We start from the raw sequence: 26,302 nt of genomic DNA on the forward strand, positions 1-26,302 counted from the left end.
CCAGTCAAAACTGAAGGTGTTTTTATATCAAAATAATGTGCAAACCTGGTGACAATACAGACTCTGCAAGGCCAGCTACTGAATGTTTTTATAACTATTATTTTTCCTTCAAAGCAATACTAATGCTATTTTGAAAAAAAAAATCAACAAATCCAAACTTAGCTGTCCTGTTGTGTCTGTGCAGTGAACACCGTGACACAGTAGGCAAGGTGATCTGCACCACAGACTGCCTCACACAAAGACTCTGTCTCAAGGACACCAACCCTGTTCCTAGGTCTGCTAAGGCACTGAAGAATATTCTCAGGAATACAGGTGGGCACCGCCCTATATACTAAAGGATGGAGGCTCTCTACTCTCCCAAGTTGCTATCCATTCCCAGTGGCTACCACCCTTCCCACCTCTCCCATGGCTCTTAAGACACTCAAAGTATCAGCACGCTGTGTGTTCATAGGGAACTTGCTGGGCGCACGCCATCCAGCCTGCTAACTGCTCTGCGCTGGCTGGCATACCTGATCAATCCTGATCTGTGGCTCTCTCAGCTTTGATGTGAACTATGTAGTATAAAAAGGAGTAACAAGCACCAGTCAGATAGGTAGGAACGTAGACTCCTAAGGCAATATGACCAGTGTTGTCACGGATGTGTGTAGAGAGCGCCAGAAAATGTCACGAATAGCAGCTAACTGTTTCCAGGGCAGGGGAGGGAGCAAGACGCAGCCAGGTAGGACAGAGCCATAGATCTGTGAATACTGCGTCCATTAGGGGTTGGAACCCCAGAGAGGAGGGAGAATACAGCTCAAATGGTGAGGCTCTAGATGTGGTGGACGGAACCGATGGGTCAGGAGCAGGAGACAATGTCATAGGCTGGTAGTTCAGGAAAACAGGTTTGACCTGCTGTGACAAGGCTGGGTTATAGAGCAGGCAGAGCTAGGAAGCAGAGGTGGCTTCTGCCTAACATCAGGAGAGCGAGAAACTGTCCAGCACTCACATGTCCAAGCTAAAAACTGCCTGGATGGATAGCCATTGAACATGTTTCCTGGGAAAGATGGACTGGAAACATTTCCAAGTCTGTCTTAGGTATAACTAAGAGTATAGAAGGATGCTACCTGTGCTGGTATTTCTGTTCTGATGTCTGTTCCAGAACCATGATGTCCTGGTCCTCCTGCAGAAAGGTCTGAGTGTCAACCACCACCAGACCAGACAGAAGAGGCACACGTTCCAGGGCTCTGTGATTTGCTGACTGTTCCCTCTACCTACTTCACAGGTGCACACGGTTGCAAAGGAAGGGAACATCACTGTCCTGGAGTTAAAACACCTAGCTTACCCACAACCAGGCTATGAGTGACCTGCCCAAGGTCCCAGAACCATACTGAAGGTGCTTTCTTTAAAGCATCCCATGACTACTAGACTCTGGATGTCTTTTTACACAAAGCAAGCCAGACTTGCCTCTCCCCAATTTCTCCAGTGGTTTTATCTTTCCAGATCCTTCTATTGCCATAGTGGTTGTGTACTTAAGCCCAAATTAAAGCAGCTCTTTATAAACTCCCACGTATGGAGAGGCGTGTCACAGCATGTCACAGCAATTTGTGAAGGTACTTTGTGGAACATTTTTTTCCTTACTCACCCAAACTTAAATTTGATTTTATTACTAGTTTAAAAAAAAAACCACTTGAAACAAAATAAACCAGGCATAGTAGTGCCATCGTATGATCCAAACACTCAAAGGATGAAGGCAGAATCACTGCCCGTTTACAACCAGAGGGATTTCAGGGCTACCACAGGTTACGCAGCAAAACTCTATTTACAAAAACAAAAATAAAAGGCAACATAGTAATTTCCTTATGCAGTTTTATGACCATATAACTTTGTATATATGCCTATGATCTATATTATTTGTGCTATCTATATACGTGTGTCATATTTTGGTAACTTGGTATCCACCTATTTTTCACGTTCCTGATTATATTTAGTTCTTGAGAGAAGTATGTTACCACAGGCACACAGGGCATTAGCACCTGTACCATGTGGCCTGTGGTATATTTAAACTCAATACAATGTATTAGAATAAGGAGTAGGTGAAAGTAGTCTGCTAAGACCAGAAGGCCACCATGTTTCACCCTATGACCAGGCAACAGACAGACAGTGCCCCACCAGTGCTGCCCACAGCAAGCAGGACCTGACAATGTCATTTACGTGGAGCACTGTTTCTCTCTAACACTGAAAAAAATCTCACTCCACCTCTTGTTTCTCCTGCTCCTCTCCTGACCCACAAGTCTCCCTAACCCCGACTATGGGTGACCCCAACAAAGGCAAATGTGCACTCATGTGACAAGGACAGCCAGCTGCAGACGCAGAAGACAGGAAGAAACTTCCAGGGCTGATGCAGTTGGTACTAATGGGCTCCACCTCCTAACCTGCCACCTTTTGGCCAATGTCTCTTCCTATGACCAACTTCTGAACTTTCCAACAAATCCAAAGATACTGCCGACCAGAGTACATGCTGGCATTACATGATGTCTTACCTCTTTTACATGGGTGTGAAATGACACAGACATGTCCAGCAGGATCTTCCGCTGTTCAACTCGCCGAACAAAGTCTTGTATCCGGTCTTCAAGCTGATGGGCAGCCTGATAAATCTCTTCGGGGTCACATTCCCCAGTCTGAGCCAGCTGCTCTGCTGCTTCTAGCAGTTTATCTGCATTTGTGTATGTGTTCTGCACAAGAGAGTACGCAGAGAAACAGAAGGTGAGCGGCATTCAGCAAACCAGCCAGCGTGGGAGCCACAGTACACAGCAGCAAAGAACCCATTAGCAGCGTGCCTGATCGCTCACTAAATTGGGTAGACAATCTATGGTAAGGAGCAATGATTCCAGGAGGCGCATACATCCCCATCGGTACCCTTTTCTAATGCCAAGCAGATTTTTTTAGCACTGGCCCGAACGGCTCATGACTCGAAAGGCTTTCGATTTTTGCTAAGGTGGAGTCAGGAAATGCCCCATGGCCACAAAGGTCTGTTTCGCTTTTTCATCTTGTTCTGTGGCAGAGAAACTGAGCTTTTCCCCCTCTCTGCGTCACAGCACACAGTTTTAGGAGGAAGGAAGACTTCCAGTGGCTGTAAAGTAGTCGGTGTATAAAGCCACTGTGATGTGGAGAGACATGGGCACTGCTCTCTGAAGACTCTTCTAGTTCAATTCTTGACACACTTGTGGCTGTGACATGAGCAGAGAAGCTACAGCCTGCGACTGTTACTGGAAACTGCTCACAGGGACGTTACTAAGGGGAGGAGGGCCGAGAGGAGCTGGAGGCGCTCAGGGTTGTCAGAGCAGCCTGCCCTACAGGGAGGACAGAGCTCCAGCCTGTGGCTCTGCTAAGGCATCAGCTGGCTCATTCACCCTCCTCCTTAGACTCCTAGAGCTGAATAGAGCAAGTGTCTTACTGAACAGAGTATAAGGTGGGCCAAAGTGTGGGAAGGGTATCCCTGGGGGTGGGGTCAGGCTCCGTGAGCGATGCTGCTTGGAATAGGGAAGCAAGGCTCCACCGAGACAGAGAGGACTTCTGCTGCCCACATCACAATCTCACAGACTGGGTGAGATGTACAAGAAGGACTACTGCAGCCCGTGGTTCTGAAGCCCAGGATCTAAGGGCTTCATCTGATGGCCTTGGTGGCAGTCCCAACATGCTTTGAGGCATTATAAGAGACAAGCCTGCACATATTTCTCCTGGCCCCTCTTCTCTTTATAAAGCCACTAGAATTCAGTCATGGGGCATCTGCCCTGATCCTAAGACCCACCCGTGGACACCAGCCTGAGTCATTTTCTGTCCTACTGCATCACACTGGGGATCATTTCAGCACACAGACCTCTAGGGAGGGCGCACACACACTACACAAAACCACAGCACTCTGTTCCTTGAGAGCTTGTTTGGAGGTTCTAGCAGGGGAGCGCAGCTACTCGTATACCCTTGACCGAAGACCGGTCCTCCTCTATTCGGGGAAGGTCGTCCTCTTCGACCGAGCGCGCAGCTTCCGGAGGGACGCACATGGAGCGGTGAGGGAGGAAGGGGATACCTGCCTAGCCAGCCAGATCAGCCGAATCAACCCTGGCGATCAATGGGGTGACAGATGTCGCAGCCAGATCGCCCTCACATCCCAGCACTCTGTTCCTGATACCCAAGGTTCCTGTGCATCTCACAAAGCAAAACGGGAGCAGCTGATGCCTTAGAGGCTCCTTCTAACTCCATATAAGGTGAACTCCTTATAACTGTTCATCATGTGAAAACCAAAGGAAGACAGGTTCCTTTGCTGGCAACAACAGTCCTATCCCAAAAGAAGACTGACAAACACAAAGGTTCAACAGCGTGGGTACTAAATGCAAGAACTGGCTCTAGCACCCTGTGCAGACCATAATGAGAAACCAGGTCCTAAGACGTGCGTGAATCCGACTGCTTTGCTGCTGTCTAGGGCTGCACCTTGAGGTCGGGAAGTTTCTGGGAATGTACAGCAAGGTCTAGCTACCTGATGCATGCTCGACAGACAGTTCCATTCCTCTAAGGCTCCACTGGGAGATCCTACAGGGCCTCTGACACCATGAAAACCTTGTGTTTGGACTCTGAGCCTTCCTCTGACGTATTGGCTAAAGCTGCCAGGACCCTGTAACTCCTGGACTTTATATGCATGAAAAATCGCCTTCTACCTGGGACCAGTTCCCTGAACAGAACATAGTCCTAGGCTTTTTCTAGCTTACTCCTCCAAACCCTTTCAATCTCTGGGTATAACAAGATTCCAAAGCACCATTCATTAACAGGAATGGCAGCAATCTCTGAACCTACTTTTCATGGCTGTAACAAAGCAGCAAGACGGACTAGCTTTACACATGAAGTGCTTTAGCCCACAGTTCTGCAGATCAAAAGGCGAAGACCAGGTGGTCCCTGGTTTTCCTCTAGTGTCATAAGTAAGGGAGGAAATCACATCTTAAAGTAGGAAGCCAGACGGAGATGGGGGTCTAAAATTCTGTCAAAATGTGTCTCACTGGAGGAACAGCCCTGGAGGCTAGCTGCAGGTGCAACTCTTAAAGGTCCCTTCTCCTAAACTTGTCAGTAGGAGAGCCAAACTCCCAATGAATGGTCCTTTGAGAGATAAACAACGTCCAACACATTTGGAGAAAGAGTGGCCTCCAACTTGGTACACTAGTTATACTCAGTCACACCAGTACAGCGAGGCTGGGGACTGAGTGCAGTTCCCAGCTCAGTGCACCCTTTGGAAAACAGAACCCTGGGAGCAAGCATGTTTCTGAAGTAAAAATTCCTGCTTTCTCACTGATTGTCACCTCAGCTCTGAAGTAACTTAGTTCTCTTGTTTCATTAAGTGAATCTTCATGTGACAGTGCCTCCCAATAGGGGAGCCTTCCTCATTGCCAAGAGCCTTTCTATGACGTCATCAGCAGTAAGGAACCCTGGGAAAAATATGGCTGCTAAAGGAGCAAGTGTATTGTGAATGATACTAAACCACAGCCATGCATTCCCCATCTCATCTTATAGTCAAAGAAATGGTGCTTGTACAGAGGAGAGCAGGGCTTTCCCTAGTACAGAACCACATGTGGCGTGAGGGGTGGGGATGTGAGGGGTGAGGAATTAGGGGATGGAGCCGGGGACATCAGCACTGGCATCTGAACTCCAGCTAGGCCTTCCTTACAACAGAGCTTCCTGAGTCCTTCTGTAATAGACTGGGTTGGCAGTGGTTTCCAATGCTCACTGTCAAACTATCCATATCATCAACACTGGTTTTTGAGCAGCTACTCTAAACCCTACAGAAGTCCTGTGACAGGGACACCAATTCACTTCCACTTCCCTGTGGCAAATTGAGGTTTGCCAAAACCAGTCAACAGAGCAGCAGCTGTTCAAGACCTGATCAAAGACCAGAGACCTGGCAATCTAAAGTTGGTAGGTGTCAGGGGAACTGAAGGGACTGGCCTTCTCCTTTCTTCAGCTTGAGGGCCTCCCTCTTTGGGGTATTCCTTTTCTCCCTATCAGGGAGATTAAAGGACACAATAGCAGGGGTGAGGGTGGGGAGGGAATGGAGAGCAAAGCATTTCCTCTTTCTTGAGAAACAGCTTATGTTGTGTAACCAGCAGAATCTGGGACAGGGGCAGCTGCAATGCAGGGGTAGCTGAGTGGTCCTCCTCCTGCTCTCAGCCACTAGGGCCCGAGCCTCTCCAAAGATGATACACTCTGTATTTACAATAAATGTAAATGCAAATTTCTAGATACTAGAAAGTGAGTATTGGAAATCCTAAATATACCTTTCCCGTTTGTTTTCTTTAAAGACAATGAGCAAAGAAAACATGAATAAAAAAATCTCCAAGATATTTTAATACTACAGAATTGGAGAAGAAGAAGAAGGAAGGGCCAACTACCCAAAGACTATACATGGACTGACCCTGGACTCTGACCTCATAGGTAGCAATGAATATCCTAGTAAGAGCACCAGTGGAAGGGGAAGCCCTGGGTCCTGCCAAGACTGAACCCCCAGTGAACGGGATTGTTGGGGGGAGGGCGGCAATGGGGGCAGGAGGGGGAGGGGACCAACCATACAGAAGGGGATGGGGAAGGGTTAGGAGGATGTTGGCCTGGAAACCGGGAAAGGGAATAACATTTGAAATGTAAATAAGAAATACCCAAGTTAATAAAGATGGATAGGAGGAGGAGGAGGAAGAGGAAGAAGAGGAGAAAGAGGAGGAAGAAGAGGGGGGAGGAGGAGGAAGGGCCAGCACCAAGCAAACCAGATGCTGTGGGCAACTTCAACTGCTGTGTAAAAGGCACAGAACCCCCAAGCATCACTTTTCGTCCAGGAAAGAGAAACACAGCGAATATGGGGCAAGCTTACCACTGTCCCTCAATGCCAACAGATGCCAGAGCGGGAAAGTCAGCAGTCATCATGGCAGGAGCAATCTAAAACCCTTAACAGAGGACTTGGAAAACTCTATGTGGGAGATAAGGCAAAATACCAACTACACTGGCCACTTCTATGTTAACTTGACACAAGCTAAGTTATCAGAAAGGAGGAACCCCAATTAAGAAAATGCCTCCATAAGATCTAGCTGTAGGGTATTTTCTAAATTAGTGATTAATGTGGGAGGGGGTAACTCTCATTTGTGGGTGGTGCTGTCACTGGGCTGACTGTCCTGGGTTCTCTAAGGAAGCAGGCTGAGCAAGTCATGTGAAGCAAGCCAGTAAGCAGCACTCCTGCAGGACCTCTGCATCAGCTCCTGCCTCCAGGTTCCAGCCCTGCTTGAGTTCCTGTCCCAACTTCCTTCAGTGATGAGCAGTGCTGTAGAAGTGTAAGACAAATAATCCCTTCTCCCCAAACTGCTTTCCTCATGGTGTTTCGTCACAGCAACAGTGACCCCAACTGGGCACCAACTACTGTTTACATCTGTCAGCATTTCACCAGAGACACCCATTATTTTCCCAGGGTGGGTGGGTGTTCAAAAAACTAAGGCGGGCACAGGATAAACACTGGTGACACCATCTACGTTAGGTCCTGACACGCCTAGCTACTGTCAAAGTCCTTTCATAGCCAACCTCTTATTTCCAATCATCTCCATGTTCTAGATCAAGGAGCAGGAATTCTGAAGACCTTCTGTCACTGATTCCCTCCCTCCCTCCTTAATGCATTCTTACAGCAACCTGGTGAAGGGAGATATCAGTACCATTTTACAGTTAGGGGAAAGGGACTCAGAAAAACTGAGCGACTATCTGAGGGCTGATGGTTACACAATCAGAGAGGAACAGTCATCTCCTTCAGTTTCAGGAAACGTAACAGGGAAAGCAGCCTCAAGGACCTGCCCTGTCTTTCCTTCTCTGTGGTCTGAGGACCTGACTAACTGCAGCTGTTGCACGGACGACCTCAGCTCGGAGGGAAATGCTGCGTTAAAAAGAATCTGCCCTGAATTCTCTACTTGTTAGTTTCAAATGACTAAAACGTAATATGTATAGTAAAAGCTAGGTTTATTAAAAACAAATAGATGTCAGAAGTTCAAGTCATGGACACACGTGTATGTCTGTGTGGACACAGCATCCTCCTAGCAAACACTGAGCATGGTGAGGACATCCCTAGTCTTCTGAAACTGTACCAAGAGCTTCGTTACAGGACACATTCTCAGACCCTTTTCTAGGAAGGTGATTACATGACACACACAAAGCTTTCCAGACACATGTCTTGAGAAGGATGCCTTGGGGCAAGTTAAGACACGGGAAGCTGAAGTGCACGGTCGTGCGAGCATCACAGAGGACCTATGGAGAGATGCTAAGCCAGAGTCTCCAATGTCTGTCAGGACCCTGCTGCTCTTGGGAACCAGCTGTCATAAACTTGCTTTCTCTGGGCTTTACACATCTGTTGTGATCATAACTTATTAAATTTAAAAACACTGACTCAGGAAACTATTCAGTGAAAGATTGCTGCTCAAGAAGCGCCTTCCTTTCCACCAGTCACCTTCACGTATTTCACATGGAGAGCATTTTAAGTTTTACAGAGTACAAGACAATGCTCCATGGCTGTGCACGTCCCACAGCACACAACAGCCACAGTGGCTCACTCGACAGCAAAGATGTACTCACAATCACCGCACAGACAGACGGCCGACTCGCAGTCGTCACAAGGAAGTCCTGGCTCTGTAAGACTGAGCCAGCTCTTCCTGATGCGGCCCTAGCAGCATCGGAAACAAACACTAAAGCCCTGGGCACCGCGACTCCAAGGGTTGGCGTCCGATAAAGCCAGTCTACGGCTCACTTCCACCACGTCGACGTGGGACGTTCTTTCAGGGTTCCTCCTTCCTAGAACACTGAATTGCTCTACAGAATAAACCTATCTTTAGCCCATTTTCAGAGAACTGAGCCATAGGCTTTCACTGCTTCCTGCTTTAGCCTGCCTATGCTACCTCATCAAGCCACAGATCTCAAAGTTCAGGGCTTTGTTAATCACCTTGCTACTTTAAGATCTCTAGGGGGCTGGAGCGACGGTGTGGCGGTTAATCGCGGTGGACTACATTTGATCCCACCACCTACAGGGCAGCTCACAATTGCCTGTAGCTCTATGCCCAGGGGTCTAATACCCTCTACCCTCTTTTGGCCTCTATGGGCACCAGGCATGCATTGGTGCACAGACATAGATGCAGACAAAATACACACACATAAAATAAATAAATCTTTTCATAAAAAAGACCTCTAAACAAAACCAACTTGGAATTAATGTTACAGAGGAATCTGGAAAAGAAACCCCATCTTAACAAAGAAGAGGGGTTTGTTTTTCTATACATCTCAAACTCTGTATTCCCTCTGGGAATATAGTTTTACTTATGCTGTTCCTATTTCGGAGTTTAAGGTGTATCAACCGCCCACTAAAATAGCAAAGTCTAAAACCCAAACCAGTAACGCCATTGCATTTAAAGCAGGCCAAGATGAGGGGCTGAGGCAAAGCAGACCCCCCTCCCCGCAATCCTCCTAGTACAATGTAAGGCAAGCTACTCTGTTCCTGAGGAAAAGATAAGTTTTGATGAAGAGAGCTTCAAAGCCAAAGTGTGCTTCCTTGACAGAGAGTCTGTCTAGAACCGATCTGCTGTACACATTTGTACTGGAGACAGAGTAGGAGTCACCCAACACTCAGGACTTCTCATGGGTTCGGGGTCGTGGCTCCGTGCCTGCCTGTCCTGGAGAGGCCTCTTGTCCTGCCTGTGACGGCGTGTTCCTGAGGCACAGCAAACTCCCTGGGAGGACTGTGTCTTGGAGCTTTGTTATTATAGCACAGGTGTGAGCATGAGCAGAGCTGGCCGCAGGTGTGCGTCCTCCCCTTACTGACCACAAATGAGCCATGCATGGAAGGAAGCGGGTGACCGGGGGGGGGGGAGGGGAATAAAAGCAGCAGAGCCGTCTCTAGCTACCGTCTATGGAGCAAGTGATGCTTTTCAAGGGAAGAGTAAAGGTAAGTCAGGGGTGGGGGTGCGGGGGGCAGCTGCTAAGGATGCTGGCAGCAGAGGCCGTCACTGAAGGGTCCAGGCCCTACAGAATGGACTGGAGCATGGGTGGAGAGGCAAAGATAAGATCTGGGAGGCAGAAGTCAGTTAAAACAAAACAAACAAACAAAAAGCCAGCTGTAGCCACATGCTGAGGCAGAGTCTAAGTTATGCCAGTACAAGCTGGCCACACACATGCAGCCCTGGAAGGCCTCGTTCACTCAAGCCTGGCCTCTTGACCTTCGAGGTGCCAGCCTCCAAAAGCCTTCCTCTCTATGCTACCGTAGCCAGTTCTTTAACTTTTGTGTCCTGGCTTGGGTATTACATTCTATTACACGAAGCCACTTTGCCACAAGCCATGCCTGTTGAGGAAGTTGAGCCTGAGGTGGCTGCTTGCACCCTTGTCCGCTCCCCTGCACCCGGTGGAAGAGCCAATGTGTGGTCCGTGGTTGTTTAAAAGCTAGAAGGAGGGAAAGTGGGTGCAGGTATTTGAAAACATGAGCTCAAGTATTCCTGATATTTCCCTGCATGTATCTGACTTCCATCACTGCATGTTCACTTTGGGGAAGACGGTTGGATACCCCTGGTGTCCCTGAGACAAGGAGTGAGAAGTGAGCAAGCACTGGAACTCGGGAGGACAGCACAAGGGACAAACTAGCACTGGCCTCTCTGCTGACCAGGGATGGAAAGCCATTCACAGTACACACTTCTGTGACCTTTGCTTCCTGAGAATCCTTGTGCCGGCAGTTCTGATGACTGCCTCAGAGTCAGGGCCCACAGAGTACAGGGTTAGGTCAGCTACAGGTGACAGCTCCTTAATGGAGAATGGAGACAACCACAGGGCTGCAGAGGAGGTAACACAAGTGACAGATATTCTTCTCCTGCATATTAGAAGATGTCAAGAGAGCTGAAGGGCACCCCAATCTGAGAGCACGAGGAAACATGAGCTCTTACCAGCAGTCTGGCCTTCTAGAGCTTGGGCGTTTGCCATTGTACTCTGAGATTCTTTGATGCCTGAATGGTTCCTGCTCATGTAATTCAAATTTATCCTCAGCTCAAAGTAATTTTGGAAGTAATTTATCATATGAAAAAAATGAAGGCAAGATAAGAATACATTTTCTATGTTTGGTTAGAATAAAGTGGCCAAACATTTTCCAGGAAATAAAAGCAGGGAGAGCCCCATGGAATGTGGGCATCTGCAGACTTCTGAGCCATGTCCCAGGGCTGCAGACCCAGAGAACAGACCCATCCCTTCTCCTTTGCACAGGGAACCAGCTCTTAGAAGTGAGGTTTTAAACATGTTTCTGTGATGGAGTGGGACTTAGGGACCATTTGTTATCTTGTAATTCCGCTCTTCCATCCAATTCTCTGAGCAGCAAATAGGCAAGCCATTTACTTGAGGAAAGCTCGGCACAGCCACGATCCCGTGGTTAGCGGGCTGTGAGACTACAGTGTTCTCACCACACTGCACTCTTCCTTTAGTAACTGAAGCGTCTTCCGTTCTCATACTTCATGCTTCAAGTCTCTCGTCTCGGGGCCTCTCTGACACTGTCCGTTACTGCTTTCCTGGTAGAGTGTGGAGAGCTCTTGGGGATGCTTCCAGGAATTTGACAAGAATATTTACATTGTGCTAGGACAAGGAAGTAGGCTCAGGAAAAGAATGTGACGTTGGGCTAGAACAAGACTAAGATGAACACAGCTGAGGAATGTATTGTATTCCTTGTGTCTTGGTCATCCTGATGAATCCCTAAACACAGTGACCATGGGACTCTGTTTATTGTCCTGTTTGCTCCTTGACTTCTTTGTCTTTGATCTAGAACTGACCCTACTCTTTGCATGTTCCTAGAATGGCATAAAAGCAGACTGGGAAAAAAAAACCTGTTTCAGCCCCGGCTGGAGGGAGTCATGCTGTCTAAATGCCTTTTTCTTTTTTAATCTTCCCTCCCTGGAGACCTTGTTGACTGACTGAGCTGGCTTGGTCAGTAGATCCTTTTCTGATACCTTATATATTTCTTTAAAACTCTTGGCATTTGAATTTTAGGTATGAGGATTAAAATAAACACAGGACTAATCAATTATAAGCTACCCAACTGGATAATCTATTTCTTGATATAACCAATTCCTCCATTCACTGCAATTACTGGTATTTGGGGATAAATTATTATATCATACTTTATAATTTTTTCTGCATGAATTTTCTCGCTTCTTTTGCTTTGATTTTTGTGTGTGTGTTTTGCCTTACTTGATTTTCTTTACCATGCCCCACAGCAGTGATGTTTTCTGTTTTCACACTTTTTGTGATCACTCAAAAATTCCAAACGGCCTGCACAAGGCCTCTCGCTGACTCAGGCCACACTGGCCTCTTCAGCACACACCTCTGCTGTGACTGAAGAGCCAATGTCTAATGCTCCTTCTCTCGGGGGCCGCTTTCTGCTTCTCATCTGTAAGATCCTGTGATAGGCTATCTACAAAGACCATAATCTGTCAGAATTTGTTTTTGTACTACGTAGATGGCCTCTTTAGTGTGTCTGTTGTGAGGGTATTTGTTTTTGTTTGTTTGAGACAGGGTTTCTCTGTTAGCCCTGGCTGTCCTGGAGCTCACTCTGTAAATAAGGCTGACCTGGAACCTAAAGGCTCTTGCCACCACTTCTGAATTAGGTGATTTTTTTGAAAGCAACTTTTCTTTGTTCCCTTACGACGTCCATAGCTGCATCTGTGTGCCTTTTCAGATCAGAGTCCTGCTGTCAGTCGATGCCACAGCCAACACTTGAACTCTACAAATCCTGTGCTCTGAGCACCCTCTACAAGTGGTCCAGCCTCCCAAGCACACAGTTAACACAACTAGAAATGGACAAACCAAATATCAGGTCTGTCACTGCAGAAACCTCAGAAGTTGTTCTCCAACTGTGAAGTGGAAGCCACAGACTAGGCTAATAAATGGAAGAAAATCATTAAAGACAAACTTGTTTGAAAACCACTACAATTTACAGAGAATAACTGACCAGATCAATTTCTGCCTGGATGAAGATCACTGTATTCTGAAATTAATTTAAACTAACTAAACGACCTCCCACACCCAGCGAAGGCTAAGTCACTTCAGGTTTGTTAAAAGAGACCTCCAACTTGGCCACCAGGTATTCAGGGCCCTTTCGTACCTGTGCAACTTCCTCGAAGTCCTCATGGCGTTTCTGCAAAGCTCTGGCCCGGTGAAGGGATTTGCCCACGCCTGTGTGTTTGCTCAGAAATGCTTCTCCGTGGTTCTCTATCCAGTCCAGCACCTGCGAAGGAAACAGCGCCATGGGCCATTAACACAGCTTCCACCTTGCTCATTGGTTAGGCCAATCTAGAAAGAATCATTCCTTTTCAAAATCCTGCAGCAAACATGAAGCAAAACAAAATAAACTAGGAAGAAATGCCTGACTACTGATTTAATTCACTTTGCAATTACGTCTTACATCTGCTTCTCCACCCGGACTGTACCCAGCTTTTATATAAAAAGAGCGGATTGTTCTAAGTATAAACACTGCATACAGTGATGGTTAAATTAAATCTCACCTCATCTGAGGTGTGACAGAGCCACCAAACTGACTGGATTTGGGGTAATATGGTGGGCATGGCACTATGCCTCGCAACTCAGGTGACTCAGGTTTAACTATGCAGTGAGGTGGGGTTTCCTGTTCGTTTTTATCTCTTTTGTAGAAGATACCAAACACAGACGAAAGCCTAAGAAAACACAACACTAACATGCCTCTGGCCTGGACTTGGAGGATAATGTACTCTATAAACTGTGAGGTATTACAACAGCCAGACATCCCATAAACTTAACCAGAGTGCAAGCTGGTATTCTGTCCTCACGGCTGGAGCTTAGTGGTGCAGCTCACTGGCGCTTGAACTTTTGAACTCACATGACACTAGCAATATCTAACAGGATACTTACATCAAATGAACACTGAGTCTGTGTTGGAGAGTGGCAGAAAAACTATCAAGTGATCTCCTTAAAACGTTACAAAAACGTACATAATGTACACTGGCTAGTGGACCGTTAATGATGGGCCATTATAGTGTACATGTTTGTGACTATGGTACTGTCTAATTCTGTGAGGTTAATAAAACACAACACTTTGAGCTGGGTGTATGTGACAGAAATGTCTGCTCACAGCTCTAGAAACCAGCAAGTCCAAGATTACGGTGCCACTGTCCTGCGAGGGCTATTCCTCCCAGGCTGTGGCTTCCACAGTCCTCAAAAAGCCTAGGAGCTGAACAAACTTTCCCAGACTCCTTTTCTAAAGGCATCGATCTCATCCCCAAGGGTGAATTCCTTATGACCTCACACTCTCAAAGGTCTCGCACAGAACTCAAAGTGATCTTGGATGGATATAGAAACAGGGCATACCCAGCCAAGACAGTGGTGGGGGAAACCCTTACTAATGTCAAAATAAACCAGGGCGAACTGCTGGTCCACAGTGGCTGAACTGTGCTCCTGGACAGGCTGCACAGTAAAGGCAACCTGCTCTCCATCCCTCACCTGAGGCCCCTTCCGCACCTTTCCACACCTGAGCACCCTTTCTGCACAGGATAGGAGTACCCTATTCCACACAGATGGCGGTGAACCTTACAAACCTCCAGGACCCTGTAGAAATCATTTTGGAATTGTGAGCAGCCATGAGCTGAAGTGAGGTTAGGGAACGGAAGCGGGCCCAGCCGTGGGTGCCCAGCCGTGGGTGCTCAGGCCAAGGCTGCACACTCCTCCCATTCTCGTTCCCTCCCTGTTCACTTCGTGCCTGGTTTATTTAGGACTTACCTGTCCGAGTCAGCACTGACAGTCACCCGCCATCATCCTTGCTCCCTGGTCCTATCTGTGTTGTCTAACTCATCTACCCGTTCTGATTCTGCCCTGCAAGGACACGCTTCCACGCTTCCGACACCCACCCCTCTGCACACAGGTGCGATCTGACTGTGTGCGTGGAGAAAGTTCCCTATTTTTCTCAGCTTTGGTTTCCCTCCCAGTCAGCGGTGATGAGCGCACACAGTTGGGGACTTAAATGTGTCTGCGTGAACCACGGCAGCAACCACAAGGCAGATGCGCGGCACACCTGGACCTCTGGCCTGCTGGCATCTTACTTGAAGCTCTTGGACGGCACAGGCTGTAAATATTCCATTCTGTCTGAACGGCTGCTCGCCGCAGGCCAGTTGTTTTGGGGATTATAAACACAGTGCGGGAATCGTTAGGCAACTCTCCACCTGCTGCCCAGTAGACCTGGGTCTGCTGAGGAGACCTCAGTAAGCATGTCTCGTTCCCCTAACGACTGTCACAGTGAGTGAGACCAACTCCACACAGAACTGCAGAGTCCATCAGGAACCCCCAAAGCTTCCGAGAGGCAGGCTAGAGAGACAGAAGTTCACTGAGAAGTGTAGACTTCGGGTGTGGCACATTTCAATGCGTGATACTTTTATTTGTAAGTTCTTTATATAAAGTTTTAATAAGCAAAAAAGTATTTTAAACTTGAAAAAGGTTTTAAAAGTACAAAAATAAGATCCAAGCTCCAGCTTCCATTATCCAGGGATAATGGGGGGAAGACTTTTAAGAAACAAAAACCCACAACTTTTTGAAGTATATTCTTTATATTCCTTGACTTAAAAACAACAACAAACCAAAACCAAAAACCAAACCAAACAAATAAACAAAAACATCTCAAAGTCAGAGGCTTGGTGATTCCTCTCAGCTTACAGAGATTTGAAGCAAGGCATGGCGTCACAATGCTGGAGATAGACATTCGCTAGATAGCTAGAGGGAGCTAATCACCACATTTTTTTTTCTTTCTTTTTTTCGCAGCTGGGGACTGAACCCAGGGCCTTGCGCTTGCTAGGCAAGCGCTCTACCACTGAGCTAAATCCCCAACCCCAATCACCACATTTTTATTTTATTTTTTAACCCTCAGAAAAGTACTGCAGGAAACTCAGCTTGGAAAGAAAAAGCTATTGTGTGTGGCTCCCGCAGCGTGATAGTGGCCATTTTTCCTTTAGCAATGGCTCTTTCCAACAGAGACGTAGAAATACTGCTGACACTGTGTTTCTAACAAACACCAAAGCAACTGAAGAGATGTGCAGGTACCAAGCACTTCATTAAGATAAGAGCAGACATTTACGGAATCCTGCTGAAGTTCCCAAGTCTCCCTCAAGGCTACTGTCTCTTTAGAAAGTCTGGGTAAATTTTCCTTCTTGACAAGGAGATTGTGGATTAATGTATTTGTGAAAGTTACAGCACCTTAAAGACATGTACACAAACCCTTCATTTCAATATAAGAAGATTAGCAAGTCGTGGAATTTTATCACCTCAGTCCAGCCAGCCATCTCTGATCACAGCTGTAGCCAATGGTTGTCAATTCTGTTCCACAAAAAAAAAAAAAAAAAACAACACCAAACCAGCGTCTGCCCTCCCCCTCAAGCTGAAGAACAAGTCAAAAGTTAATCTTTTACCTCAGCAACATGGCTCACAGGCAGAACAAAAAAAATCTAGGAAGCTATTACTGTCTTCCTCCCTATGCAGAAGGCAGGGTGTGAGCATCTTTCCTGCTCCTCAGTGCCCTCTAGTGGACAACTCCAAGGTCAAGTTACTGAAAAGACAGCGCAAAGCGCAACACTTAGGTGCTTCAGCTAAATGTGCAGAAAACTGCTGATGGTTTGACCTCTGAATAATGACAAGTCTGACCGTGATGATGGCAAGTGCGCCTCTGAGAACTATTACTCATCTTGCCATCTGAGCACCTGCTGCTGAGGCAGGCCTGGCATACCATACCGCTGTGCACACAGTAAGTTCTTCCAACCAACCAGGGAAAGGCACCATCACTCCTGTTTAGCGGAGGCAGTTAACAGTCTCGGTTACTTTGTGGAGGAGCCAATGTGTAGGGTAGGGAGGCAGCCTCCCAGCATTTTTCTTAAGCTTCTGCTATTGCCTCTTCTGGGCTGGCACAGCTGATGGGTAGGTAGGTGTCAGTACTGCGAGAAGGAGAAAAGCACTCCAGCGTCGGAACACTTCTGCTACTGGTGAGAAGTGGTTCTGCAAAAGCAGAGACTCAAACTGGGTGGAGGCCAATTAGCAAGTGCGCAGGACAAGCCCCTGACACATTCTCCGCGCAGGGAGCAGGGTCCCGGCCATCTTAAAAACCATACCCAATCTGTAAAGCAGTTTTCTATAAGAGGGTCCTACTACCTATTCTACCAGACTTTCGGGACTCATATGTCTCCCTGAGTATTAGTATAAGAACTTGTGAATAAATATAAAACCGTGTAAAAGAGTTTAATCCTCACAGAGCCCTTCAGCGTGTGCTTGGAAACACTCGTGCGTTTGATTATTGGAGGTGTCCAGACTTTGCTGCAAGTCCACAGATCACGAAGCTTTCTAAGGTCTAAAGACAACATGGGCTCTAAATCTGTACCTATTCCCTGGAGTGAAATATGTGTAGACTTTCACTATTGTCCCTTCTAAGCTAAAAACAAGGCTCCAGGAAGTTAACTCAAGAGAAACACTTGAAATGCAGGGCTTGACCTGATATACGGTCTTAGGCATCAGCACAGTTAAGTGACAAGGTGGAAAGTCCAGCTGGAAACCATGGCAGTATCTTTTATAAACTGCATTTCCATCTCTAAAAATGCTGCTTGTCTAAACCAGACAAGAAATCTGTCATTGCCTGGGGAATAGTATACCTAGCCACAGGACTTAAGGTAACCCAAAGAACATGCAGATAAAACACAAAAAGGCTTGTCCACTTCAACAACATGTGTATGTGTGCGTGTGCGTGTGTGTGTGTGTGTGTGTGTGTGTGTGTGTGCGCACGCGCGCGCGTGTGTGTTTTCTGTCCTATTAGTGGAACTGTCTTTGAGGTCACATGTTACAGACATTATAAAGGCAGTATATAATTTCGCCCTAACTGGGCATGGCCTTGTGGTCTTGGGAGGTGCTAGATCATAGAGATTGTAGAAGGTGAACTAAGGCGGGACTCCATTTACACAGCTATGGGGGAAGCTGTCATCCATGGCCTGGCGAGAACTTCTGATGATGTGGTTTCCTTTGGGTCACACATTCCCTTAAAATAGCACAATAAACTCACTTGTTTGCCAAGGTGGGCTTTGGTGTAATCATACTTTGGGCTATCCTTGTGCTCTCCCTTGACAGGAGCCTGTATCTGTTTATATCTCTCCAAGAAAAGGACTCACACAACAAACACAGTACCTCTGTACCCCCCGTGGGAGAAAGATACACAGGTGAGAAGATTTGAGAATGACCCGGATCTGCTCAGTGACTTAAGAAAGGTTTCCTCATTGTATTTTTTCCTGACAGAGTTTCACTATGCTGCCTAGGCTGGCCTTTGTCTCCTAGGCTTGAGTGAACTCTCTTGCCCCAGACTTCTGAGTAGCTGGGACCTGGTACACACCAGTGTGCCTCATTGCCTGAGAAAACCTGTTTTGTGATACAGCATCTATGTGGAAGGAATGCTTGTAGGAGGTAATTCCAGAGTGTTGCTCCCACACGAGGTCCCCAGGAGCAAACAGAGACTTTTGAGGGAGAGGTCTCCCTGCCTGGAGAGCATCTCATGGTGTGGAGATTGCAGGGCCATGTGCCTTGTTGTATTGGATAACTGAATTGCAACACTCTAGGAGCCGGGCAAACAGGACAGGAAAAGAAGTCTGAGAGCATGCTGCTTTGGATGCCTTCCATGACTGGGAATGACCCTTCCTGAACAAGTGTGGGGCAGGAAGAGCCACTGCCTTCACATAAAAACCAAAGTCAAACATAGGCATAAAGGAAAACACTGACCAAAAGTCGCTGTTATTCCATTTAACGCAAATAAGCCTTCCACGAGGGTTCTTCAACAGGAAACGGGAAATGGAAATGTGTATTACATGATTGTCAGGATCATGCAAAGGTCGCATTCAGGCTAACGGTGGCAAAGGTAAGAGCAGTGAGCAGCCAGCACGTGTGAGCTGGGTAAGCCTGCACCAACGAGCCCCACTCCCACACCTCTGTGGCCCTGACCCACTCCCCCTGACCGTACCCCTCACTACCATCCCAAACTGCTTCTGTACAAAGATTATGAGAAATTAACTACTTGACTGAACTCCCATCCACTCCCCGTGGCACAGTCCCTGGGCAACAGTCTGGTCAATGTTCTGGTAAGAATTCTCCTCTAGGAGGGCTGCTGGCAGGAGACAGTAACCCTGCCCCATCTGCGTCCAGAAAGCTCTGCATTTCCTTTCCCTGCAAAATCCTTGCTGATGCTTTTGATTACCCCAGACAAATAAACGCTTCTGGGATCGCTAACTGGCTTCCTATATTCTTACAGACTCTTCTTCTGGGCAGATCTGTCTCCAGCTAACGGCCTTCTCAGACACTGCTCTGGGCTGTTTGCTCGTTCTGTCTCCTCCGCTCACCACTCTGCTTAATAGGACGGAACCTGAGATCTGGAGAAGCCTTGCTGGCTTTGCGACCCTTCTTATCAACACACTTGTTTGGATCAATCTTTCTGGTTTTGAGTTTTGCCATCACAAGTCAAACCTCCTTAGCAGTTCCCTGTTTTCATTAACAGGTCCAAAGTGTTACAAGTCAGGAAGTACTCCTTTAGTGGCCATATCTGTCTCTGTGTGCTGTTAACAGGGGTGTTAGTGTGTGGTTGGAAGACACTTTCTCCTCCTGATGTTCAACCTGATAGTCTGTAAATGCTGGCTTAAACAGGTGAGTTCAGAATTGTGGCTGTGTCCTCATGTAATGTTTGCTGTTCTCAATTTCAAGTGCTCGGTGCCAGATCAGATAACTGGCCTGAGGCTCTTCTGAAGGGCTTCCTTCTTGGTGCCTTCCCCTAGCCTGTGCAGTTCCAGCAACTGCTCCCACAACACAAGGGTCCCAAACAGCCAGGGGAGGAGACCACCTTGCTGCTGCCTCCTTGGGGAGAACAGAGGCCCTGTTAGAAAGGACAGTGGCTCACAAATGTGTCACCAAATGAGACCCAGGGGAGAGGACGTGTCCTTAATCCGCCGTGTTGAATGGCTCAGTGGAAGAACTGATGATTTCCTCCTGTGGTTCTCACTGCCTCATAAGGCGCCCAGGAGGCTGGTTCCACCCCACCCTCTTCTCCACTCTTCTCCGTTAAAAAGTACTAAAACACCAAAATGACCACTGCTGAGGTGTTTTTATACATGATCTTCGGAGAACTCAAAAGTACAATCAGGAAAAGAGTGCAGAAGGTGAAAAGTCCTGATGACACACCTGTCCTAAGTATTATGATGTCACCAGACTTACACTCACTGATGTCCACTGGGAGGATCTTCTGTCAGTTTGCAGCAGGGCTCTCCAAACTCCAAGCAGAAATCCCACTTAACACTCGGGTTTCCAGGGGAGTTGGAAACCTGAACTCCCTGAACCTGCCTGAATCTGGCACAGGGACTCAGTGATATCGAGAGGAGACTGGTCTGACCCCAAAACAACCACTGTGGCTTCAGGTTGATCTTTGGGATGCTGGATTAGCACATACACAGGTATCTTCATCCCCAGAACCCGGGTGTTGTAGCGCAAATTCCCATTAGTTTTAGGGCAAGAACGTGAGCTCATTATTACCATAGCTGTCAGCTTCTGCACGCTCTCCCAGCTTTGGGTCTGAGTCCTTGTCAGCAACAGACACAGCAGGCGGAGGAGCACCAATGTGACAAAGGAGGTGCTGACCATGCAGAAATGGACAGCCAGAACGTCCACCTGACACATTATTAAGCCCTACTATACACCATTGGTGGCACTACCCATCTTATAGGAACAAGCCACATTTAAAAAAAAAAAATCAGTGCTGTTCACGTAAGTCAATGAAAGTGAGAGGGAGCAGCTAGGGCAGCAAAGCTCACCCCAGGTGTCTGCAGAGCGCGAGTGGGAGAGCCATGCTGAGAGCACCAGGCCACAGTCAGAAGCCGGAGTCCCACCCTCTCTGGGTATGGAGGAGAGGAGAGGAGAAGAGAGAGGAGGGGAGGGGAGGGGTGGGGCGGGGAGGGGCGCCCACCTGCTGAACGTCCTGCTGGAAGACACAGAGCTGCAGCCTCTGGTGGAGCCGAACCTTGCGGTGCTGCCAGATGTTCTCGAGCTGGCGCTGGTGGTGCAGGACCTCGTGGATGACATCCAAGACATGGTGCACCGCCTTGGAGTAGTTGGCAGAGGCCGTGAGGGAATCAGAGCTGCCGGGGGTCAGGGGGCGCTGGAGCTTATCAAGGAGAGACTTCCCATCCTGGCTTACCTGTCCACAACACATGGGAGAGTGGTTATTCAAGTTGCCCGGGCTGCCTGCAGACCCTGTGATCAGCTGCACGTATGCTACATGCAACCACATGCAACCACGGGTAAATAAAATAGAATGTAAAACCATCCATCGATTATCCATGACATCATAGAACCAAACATTATTAAACAGCAGGGCAAATAAACTCCCAACGGCATAAAGCAGGAGACACTGCTCTCTATCTGCCCACAGAACACAAATCAACAAGCTGACTCGCTTTGCTAGGGTCAACTGTGAATGAAGCTCACTAAAAGAATTTTCTCTTGAGTTACTATGAGCAAATACAGCAGGTCATCACGATTTTGATGCTGGATTTTAAACCTTGGTCAGAACGAGTGACTAAGTAGGGGGGCAAAAAGCAAACTTTTTGACGGACCAAAGAACAACTTTTTTTAAAAACTAAAACAAATCTACAAACACTGCTCTGTTTGGTATATTAACTTTAAAGAAGGAATTCTGCTTGGGAAGCCACCACGCTGTTATACTTCCGGGAGCTAATTATCAAAGTGCAATTCAAAGAAATCGTTTAGACTATCCATAGAAGTAAGGGGAAAAGGAAAATAGCAATGCATGTTTTTCCCATTCAGGATTCTTCAGATTATGTATGATTATGTCATAGGCAGCAGGTAAAAGAAAAAAGTCACCTGAGGAGGCAACATACAGGAATGTGAATGCAATATGGGGTATCTCAAAAACCCTCTCAAGACCTTCCTGATCAACACCACCAAACTAAAACCACTCAGAGTTCTGTTAAGGGAGCAGACAACAGCCTAGATTGCAAATGACGGGGAATCCAGAGGACCTTGGAACAGAGGCTCACCCAGAGCAGCACAGCCCTGCACCAGCGAGCTCCGGGCCAGCGCTAGTCTAATCCCCCAGGGTGCTGCTAAGCAACAATGTAACACCGTGGTCTTCCACACCTGTGCTGAGGCCTTTGTGGGAACCGAAGGGGTCTAAACGGCATCTGATACATCCTTATAGCCAAAGTTAAATGACAGTGGCCAGGTAAGAAAGAACCTTGTGAACCAGAGTGCCACCTGAAAGAAAATGTGCTAAGACTAGCCCAGAGAGATCTGCTGCCCTTGAAGCTGCTGTGTACCCCTCTGCAGTGACTTGGGGAGGAGACTTGGGTTTCCTGTGATAGACTGGGATGTGGGCACTAAGCTAAGGAGAACATTGGCACATAGTGATGCCCTCTCCCCTGTCTTGTTCCCTTGCAGTACCACTGGTCTTTCCAGCAAGACGATAAGGATGCTTACTGGGAAAAAGGGACAACCTGAGAGCCACTTGCCACTCAGAACACATCTCCCTGTGTTGTGTTAAGTCTCATTACGTACATCCCTGGTGGAACGCACCTCTAGTGCCATCTTTATTGGCTGCATTCATTCAACAGGTCCGCATGTGTGGTCAGTCTGAATGCCTTATCTCTTCTAGTCTAGATGCACACCCCAGGGTGTTTATAAACTGGAACATTCCTGTCATCAGCAACCTTTCTGTTGTGCCCAACATACTATAATCTACATTTCTTGTGAACATTTAAATTACATGTGGAAGATTAAATTACCAACACGATTTATTTCAGGGATGATTCAGTAGCACCGCTCCTGCTATGCCCTAGGGTGCTTTATCTCCTGGGACTCAACGGTTGTCCCAAATTACTGACTTGTCACTGAACTTGCCCTGGAAAGAACTCCTAAACTCCAGCTTGCTGGTAGAATGTAGTATGTGATCTGAATGCAGCAGGATTATCTGCGGCAAGTACCCTGAGGCTCCGCCCTCTCCCCTCTGAGAAGGACAGCACTGCGCTCCCTAAGCAAGTCCACCCAGGCAATTCCACATACATTTACAAGAACAATTCTACTTCAGTTAGCTAGCAGGGATTTGGTACTTACAAAGTGTTATTTAAGTACATTAAACAGTATTACATCACATATATTTCAGTAACTTTTGAGCAAAACATCCATGCCTTTTGGAAACATAATAACACATGAAAAAATACACTCCAAGTTTTATAAAGTGCATTTATACACAAAGATGGCAGCTGTGCCCTATAGAAGGATTTTAAATGGTGCACAACAATCAGAAGAAAATTAATGACGGGAGGTGGTCACATGTTCAGCAGAAACACAAACAAACGAGACAAACGAGATGTATTTTAAGCATTAAAACCAGTTCTGTCAAGCTCATGGTATCTGGTGAGTGGTGTAGTCTGCATCTCCCTAACAACAGAAGCAAGTGGTGCTTACACTGTTTCTAGGTGCCAACCTGCCCCACAAGGCAAGACTCCATTGTCAAAGAGCAGGGCTTCCCACAGCTGTTTAAAGATCACACTGGCTCAGTTCTCAGTCTGCTCGTTCCTTCCCTTGGAATACGGGGCCTGGGACTTGGTAGGCAGTCAAATCACACTTCATAAGCATGCTTGAACTAAGATGTTCTAATACTTAAATGAGTTGGGGGAAATGCATATACTAACAAAAAAACCATAACTAAAGATAGTTTAAACTTACTATATCAAAAGTGTGTTTGTTCTTAACATTTAGGGGGTAATTTGTACAAAATCTCCAGGTACTCTTCCTGAGTAGCTCCTAATGACCACAACAGCACACTGTAATATGTGGATCTCGGCGAGCTGTCTGAAAACACGGCCCACAGACCTCCAGGGGATGGCCTAGCCTAGTCCCAGCACTTGGTTCTCTGCATTTTTCAGTAAGGCAGATTTTGAGCTGAGAGCCCTGCAGGAAGATGCTTCATTTGCCCAAGGAAGGCATCCTGGGGCTTCACTGCTCAAGACTTTATGACCAACAAAGACCCAAAGAGAAGCAAATACTACCCTGAGAAGGGTCACTGAGGCGGAAGGGATGATGTTGAGCTGTAAACGTTAGGATATGATGGTCTAAAGACATAAGAAAGGGGACAAAATATACAAAACCATTCAGCCTGGCCTCAAACCCATCGCGCTGTGAGGTGAGAGCACTATTTGCATAGACTCAAGGCAACCAGCATCTTTTTTAATCCTTTCAAAAGTCTGGCATGAGGTCAGGGTGTACCTGGGCATGACTTAACTGACCTCTTCAAGTCACTGTGACAAAAAACAAGGTAACACGGGTACAGGCCGACTAAGGCAGTCGGTGGGTGCTTGAGTGCTTGAGAAAAAGGCAAAAAATAGTTTCCACAGTAAGCTAGAAACTAAACAAAGGCTTTATTCCTTAAAGGAAAAAATGTGTAGAGAAAATGAAGGAGAGAGTGAGGTAGAGAAAGAAGCACAGATAAGAGGCAGCCTCCTTACGGACCCAGCTACCCCTATACAGGACCCTGTAGCTGCAGACCCAGGGCTCTTGAGAAGAAGACAGAACTACTTCTCAGGTAATGGCCTCTAAGTCACATGCATGGCTGTCCCTCTGTTACTATAGAAACCCAAGAGTGGAAGTCTGCCACCTCTTGAGGCAGAGTGCAAGAAGCTGCATTCTAAACCAAGTTTGGAAACACTGATTTGGAAGGGAGGGTAATTACTTCAAAACCAGACAAAACAAAACAAAACCCAAAGCAGCCCAGTCTTCTCCTATTGTGGCAGGAAGAAGAAAACTCCAGTGCTGAGGTAGTCAGGGATGGTAGCCCTTGGCTTCCTAAAGAGCAGGTAGCAGAAAAGTGGAAAGAGAGAAGTCACACCACACATCTGGGAGAAAGCGGGACACAGAGTGAACACATCAGTTGACAAAGGACAAGGGAAGCAGGTTTCCCACAGCTTCGGAAGGGACTTATGAGCACTGAGCAGGAAGGCTGCCAAGAGGAACTGGACTGAAGAACCAGCATCAGCATTTTTGTTTGTAACACACAGGTACAGACAGACACAGGGACAATTTCATATGTACATGTATAAGTGTGCATGTGGAGGGGTCAGGGGTGAGTGGGTGGGTGGATGAATGGATAAGGATATGAGTAGATGAACGAAGTGTGAAAGTGTGTGTGTGTGTGTGTGTGTGAGTGTGTGTGAGTGTGTGTGTGTGTGTGTGTGTGTGTGTGTGTGTGTGTGTGTGTGTTGGGCAGATAGAAACATGCACCTCCACATTACAGAGCATAGAAGCATTGATCCCTCATAAGCAAACAAGTTTTCTGGCCTTCCTTTCTAAACAGTATACAACAATGCAAGGGTCCACCTTACCAGTTGGGACAGCTGACCATGGGAGTAAGCAGGGAGGGTACAAGAGGACCCTTGAGCATCTTGCTATGCTAGAAAGTAACAGAATGTTCAAAGAACACTTGCTAAAGGTCACTGGCCAAATCTGGGCAAGGTAGGCATCAAAATAGAGTGCCGGGTACAAGCCATGAAGTATAGGTGTTTACAGGAGAAAGGAGTCTGCTTCTTCCTCAAGGTGGAAAGCCACAACCAACACAGAACAATGGAAAATGATGGCTGACTGACCAGGCAAACACGACAGAAGTCTTCTGTGGAGGTGAGGACATGGGCACAGTGTGAGGAGGACAGATTGCTATGCTGCGCCACTGTCACCCCATCACGGGGTGACTATGTGGGCTCTCTGCTGTGACATCATGACAGGAACCTGCCAGAGGGGTATACGCTGAGTAGCTGGGGGTGGTTGATTGCCCACTCTTGGGATAGAGTCGGGATATGAATGAAAGTTCTGTACTTTTTAAGACCATCTAAGATATTGAATGAGGGAAGTTAGCCAGGCATATTAACATAATATTAGACAGCATCTAAGGACCAGATAAGTCAAGCAGAAGACTATGGGTGGGTCTACGATAGGACGTCTCTACTGAGAGAGGGGCAGTGGACAGAGCGAGACTGTGATGCATGCTCACAGGGAGGGCAAGCCTGGGCCTAGGAATGTGGGAGTGAGGGGCCATGCTACAGCATCTCTGTTGGAGGCTCTTCCTTCCCACCAAATTACTTTGAACCAGTTTACACTGGAATGAAACTATGCCATAGGTAAAGGTATTCTCTTAGTCAAGATGCCCATGTTTACTGGA

At 47.2% G+C, this 26,302-nt stretch overlaps 1 protein-coding gene and 1 long non-coding RNA gene across 5 annotated transcripts in view; one reads left to right on the forward strand and one right to left on the reverse strand.

The window, feature by feature from the left end:
• The window catches only part of Trio (trio Rho guanine nucleotide exchange factor), a 295,435-nt gene that overhangs the window by 134,539 nt on the left and 134,594 nt on the right, over window positions 1–26,302 (reverse strand). For all 4 annotated transcript variants that reach the window (XR_015662892.1, XM_087621836.1, NM_001107658.3 and 1 more), the window contains 3 exon segments: window positions 21,041–21,271; window positions 13,157–13,279; window positions 2,520–2,711 (listed from right to left, as the gene is read on the reverse strand). Coding sequence is in view for 3 of the 4 variants with exons in the window: in XM_087621836.1 (XP_087477962.1) it covers window positions 2,520–2,711; window positions 13,157–13,279; window positions 21,041–21,271 (546 nt within the window). In the remaining variant the exon portion in view is untranslated.
• LOC134485866 (uncharacterized) lies at window positions 20,339–22,794 on the forward strand. The gene is made up of 2 exons (XR_015671208.1): window positions 20,339–20,531; window positions 22,534–22,794. It is a non-coding gene; the product is annotated as an uncharacterized LOC134485866 (long non-coding RNA).

Source organism: Rattus norvegicus, chromosome 2, assembly GCF_021556685.1.
Source record: "Rattus norvegicus strain SHRSP/BbbUtx chromosome 2, alternate assembly SHRSP_T2T, whole genome shotgun sequence".
NCBI lineage: Eukaryota > Metazoa > Chordata > Mammalia > Rodentia > Muridae > Rattus > Rattus norvegicus.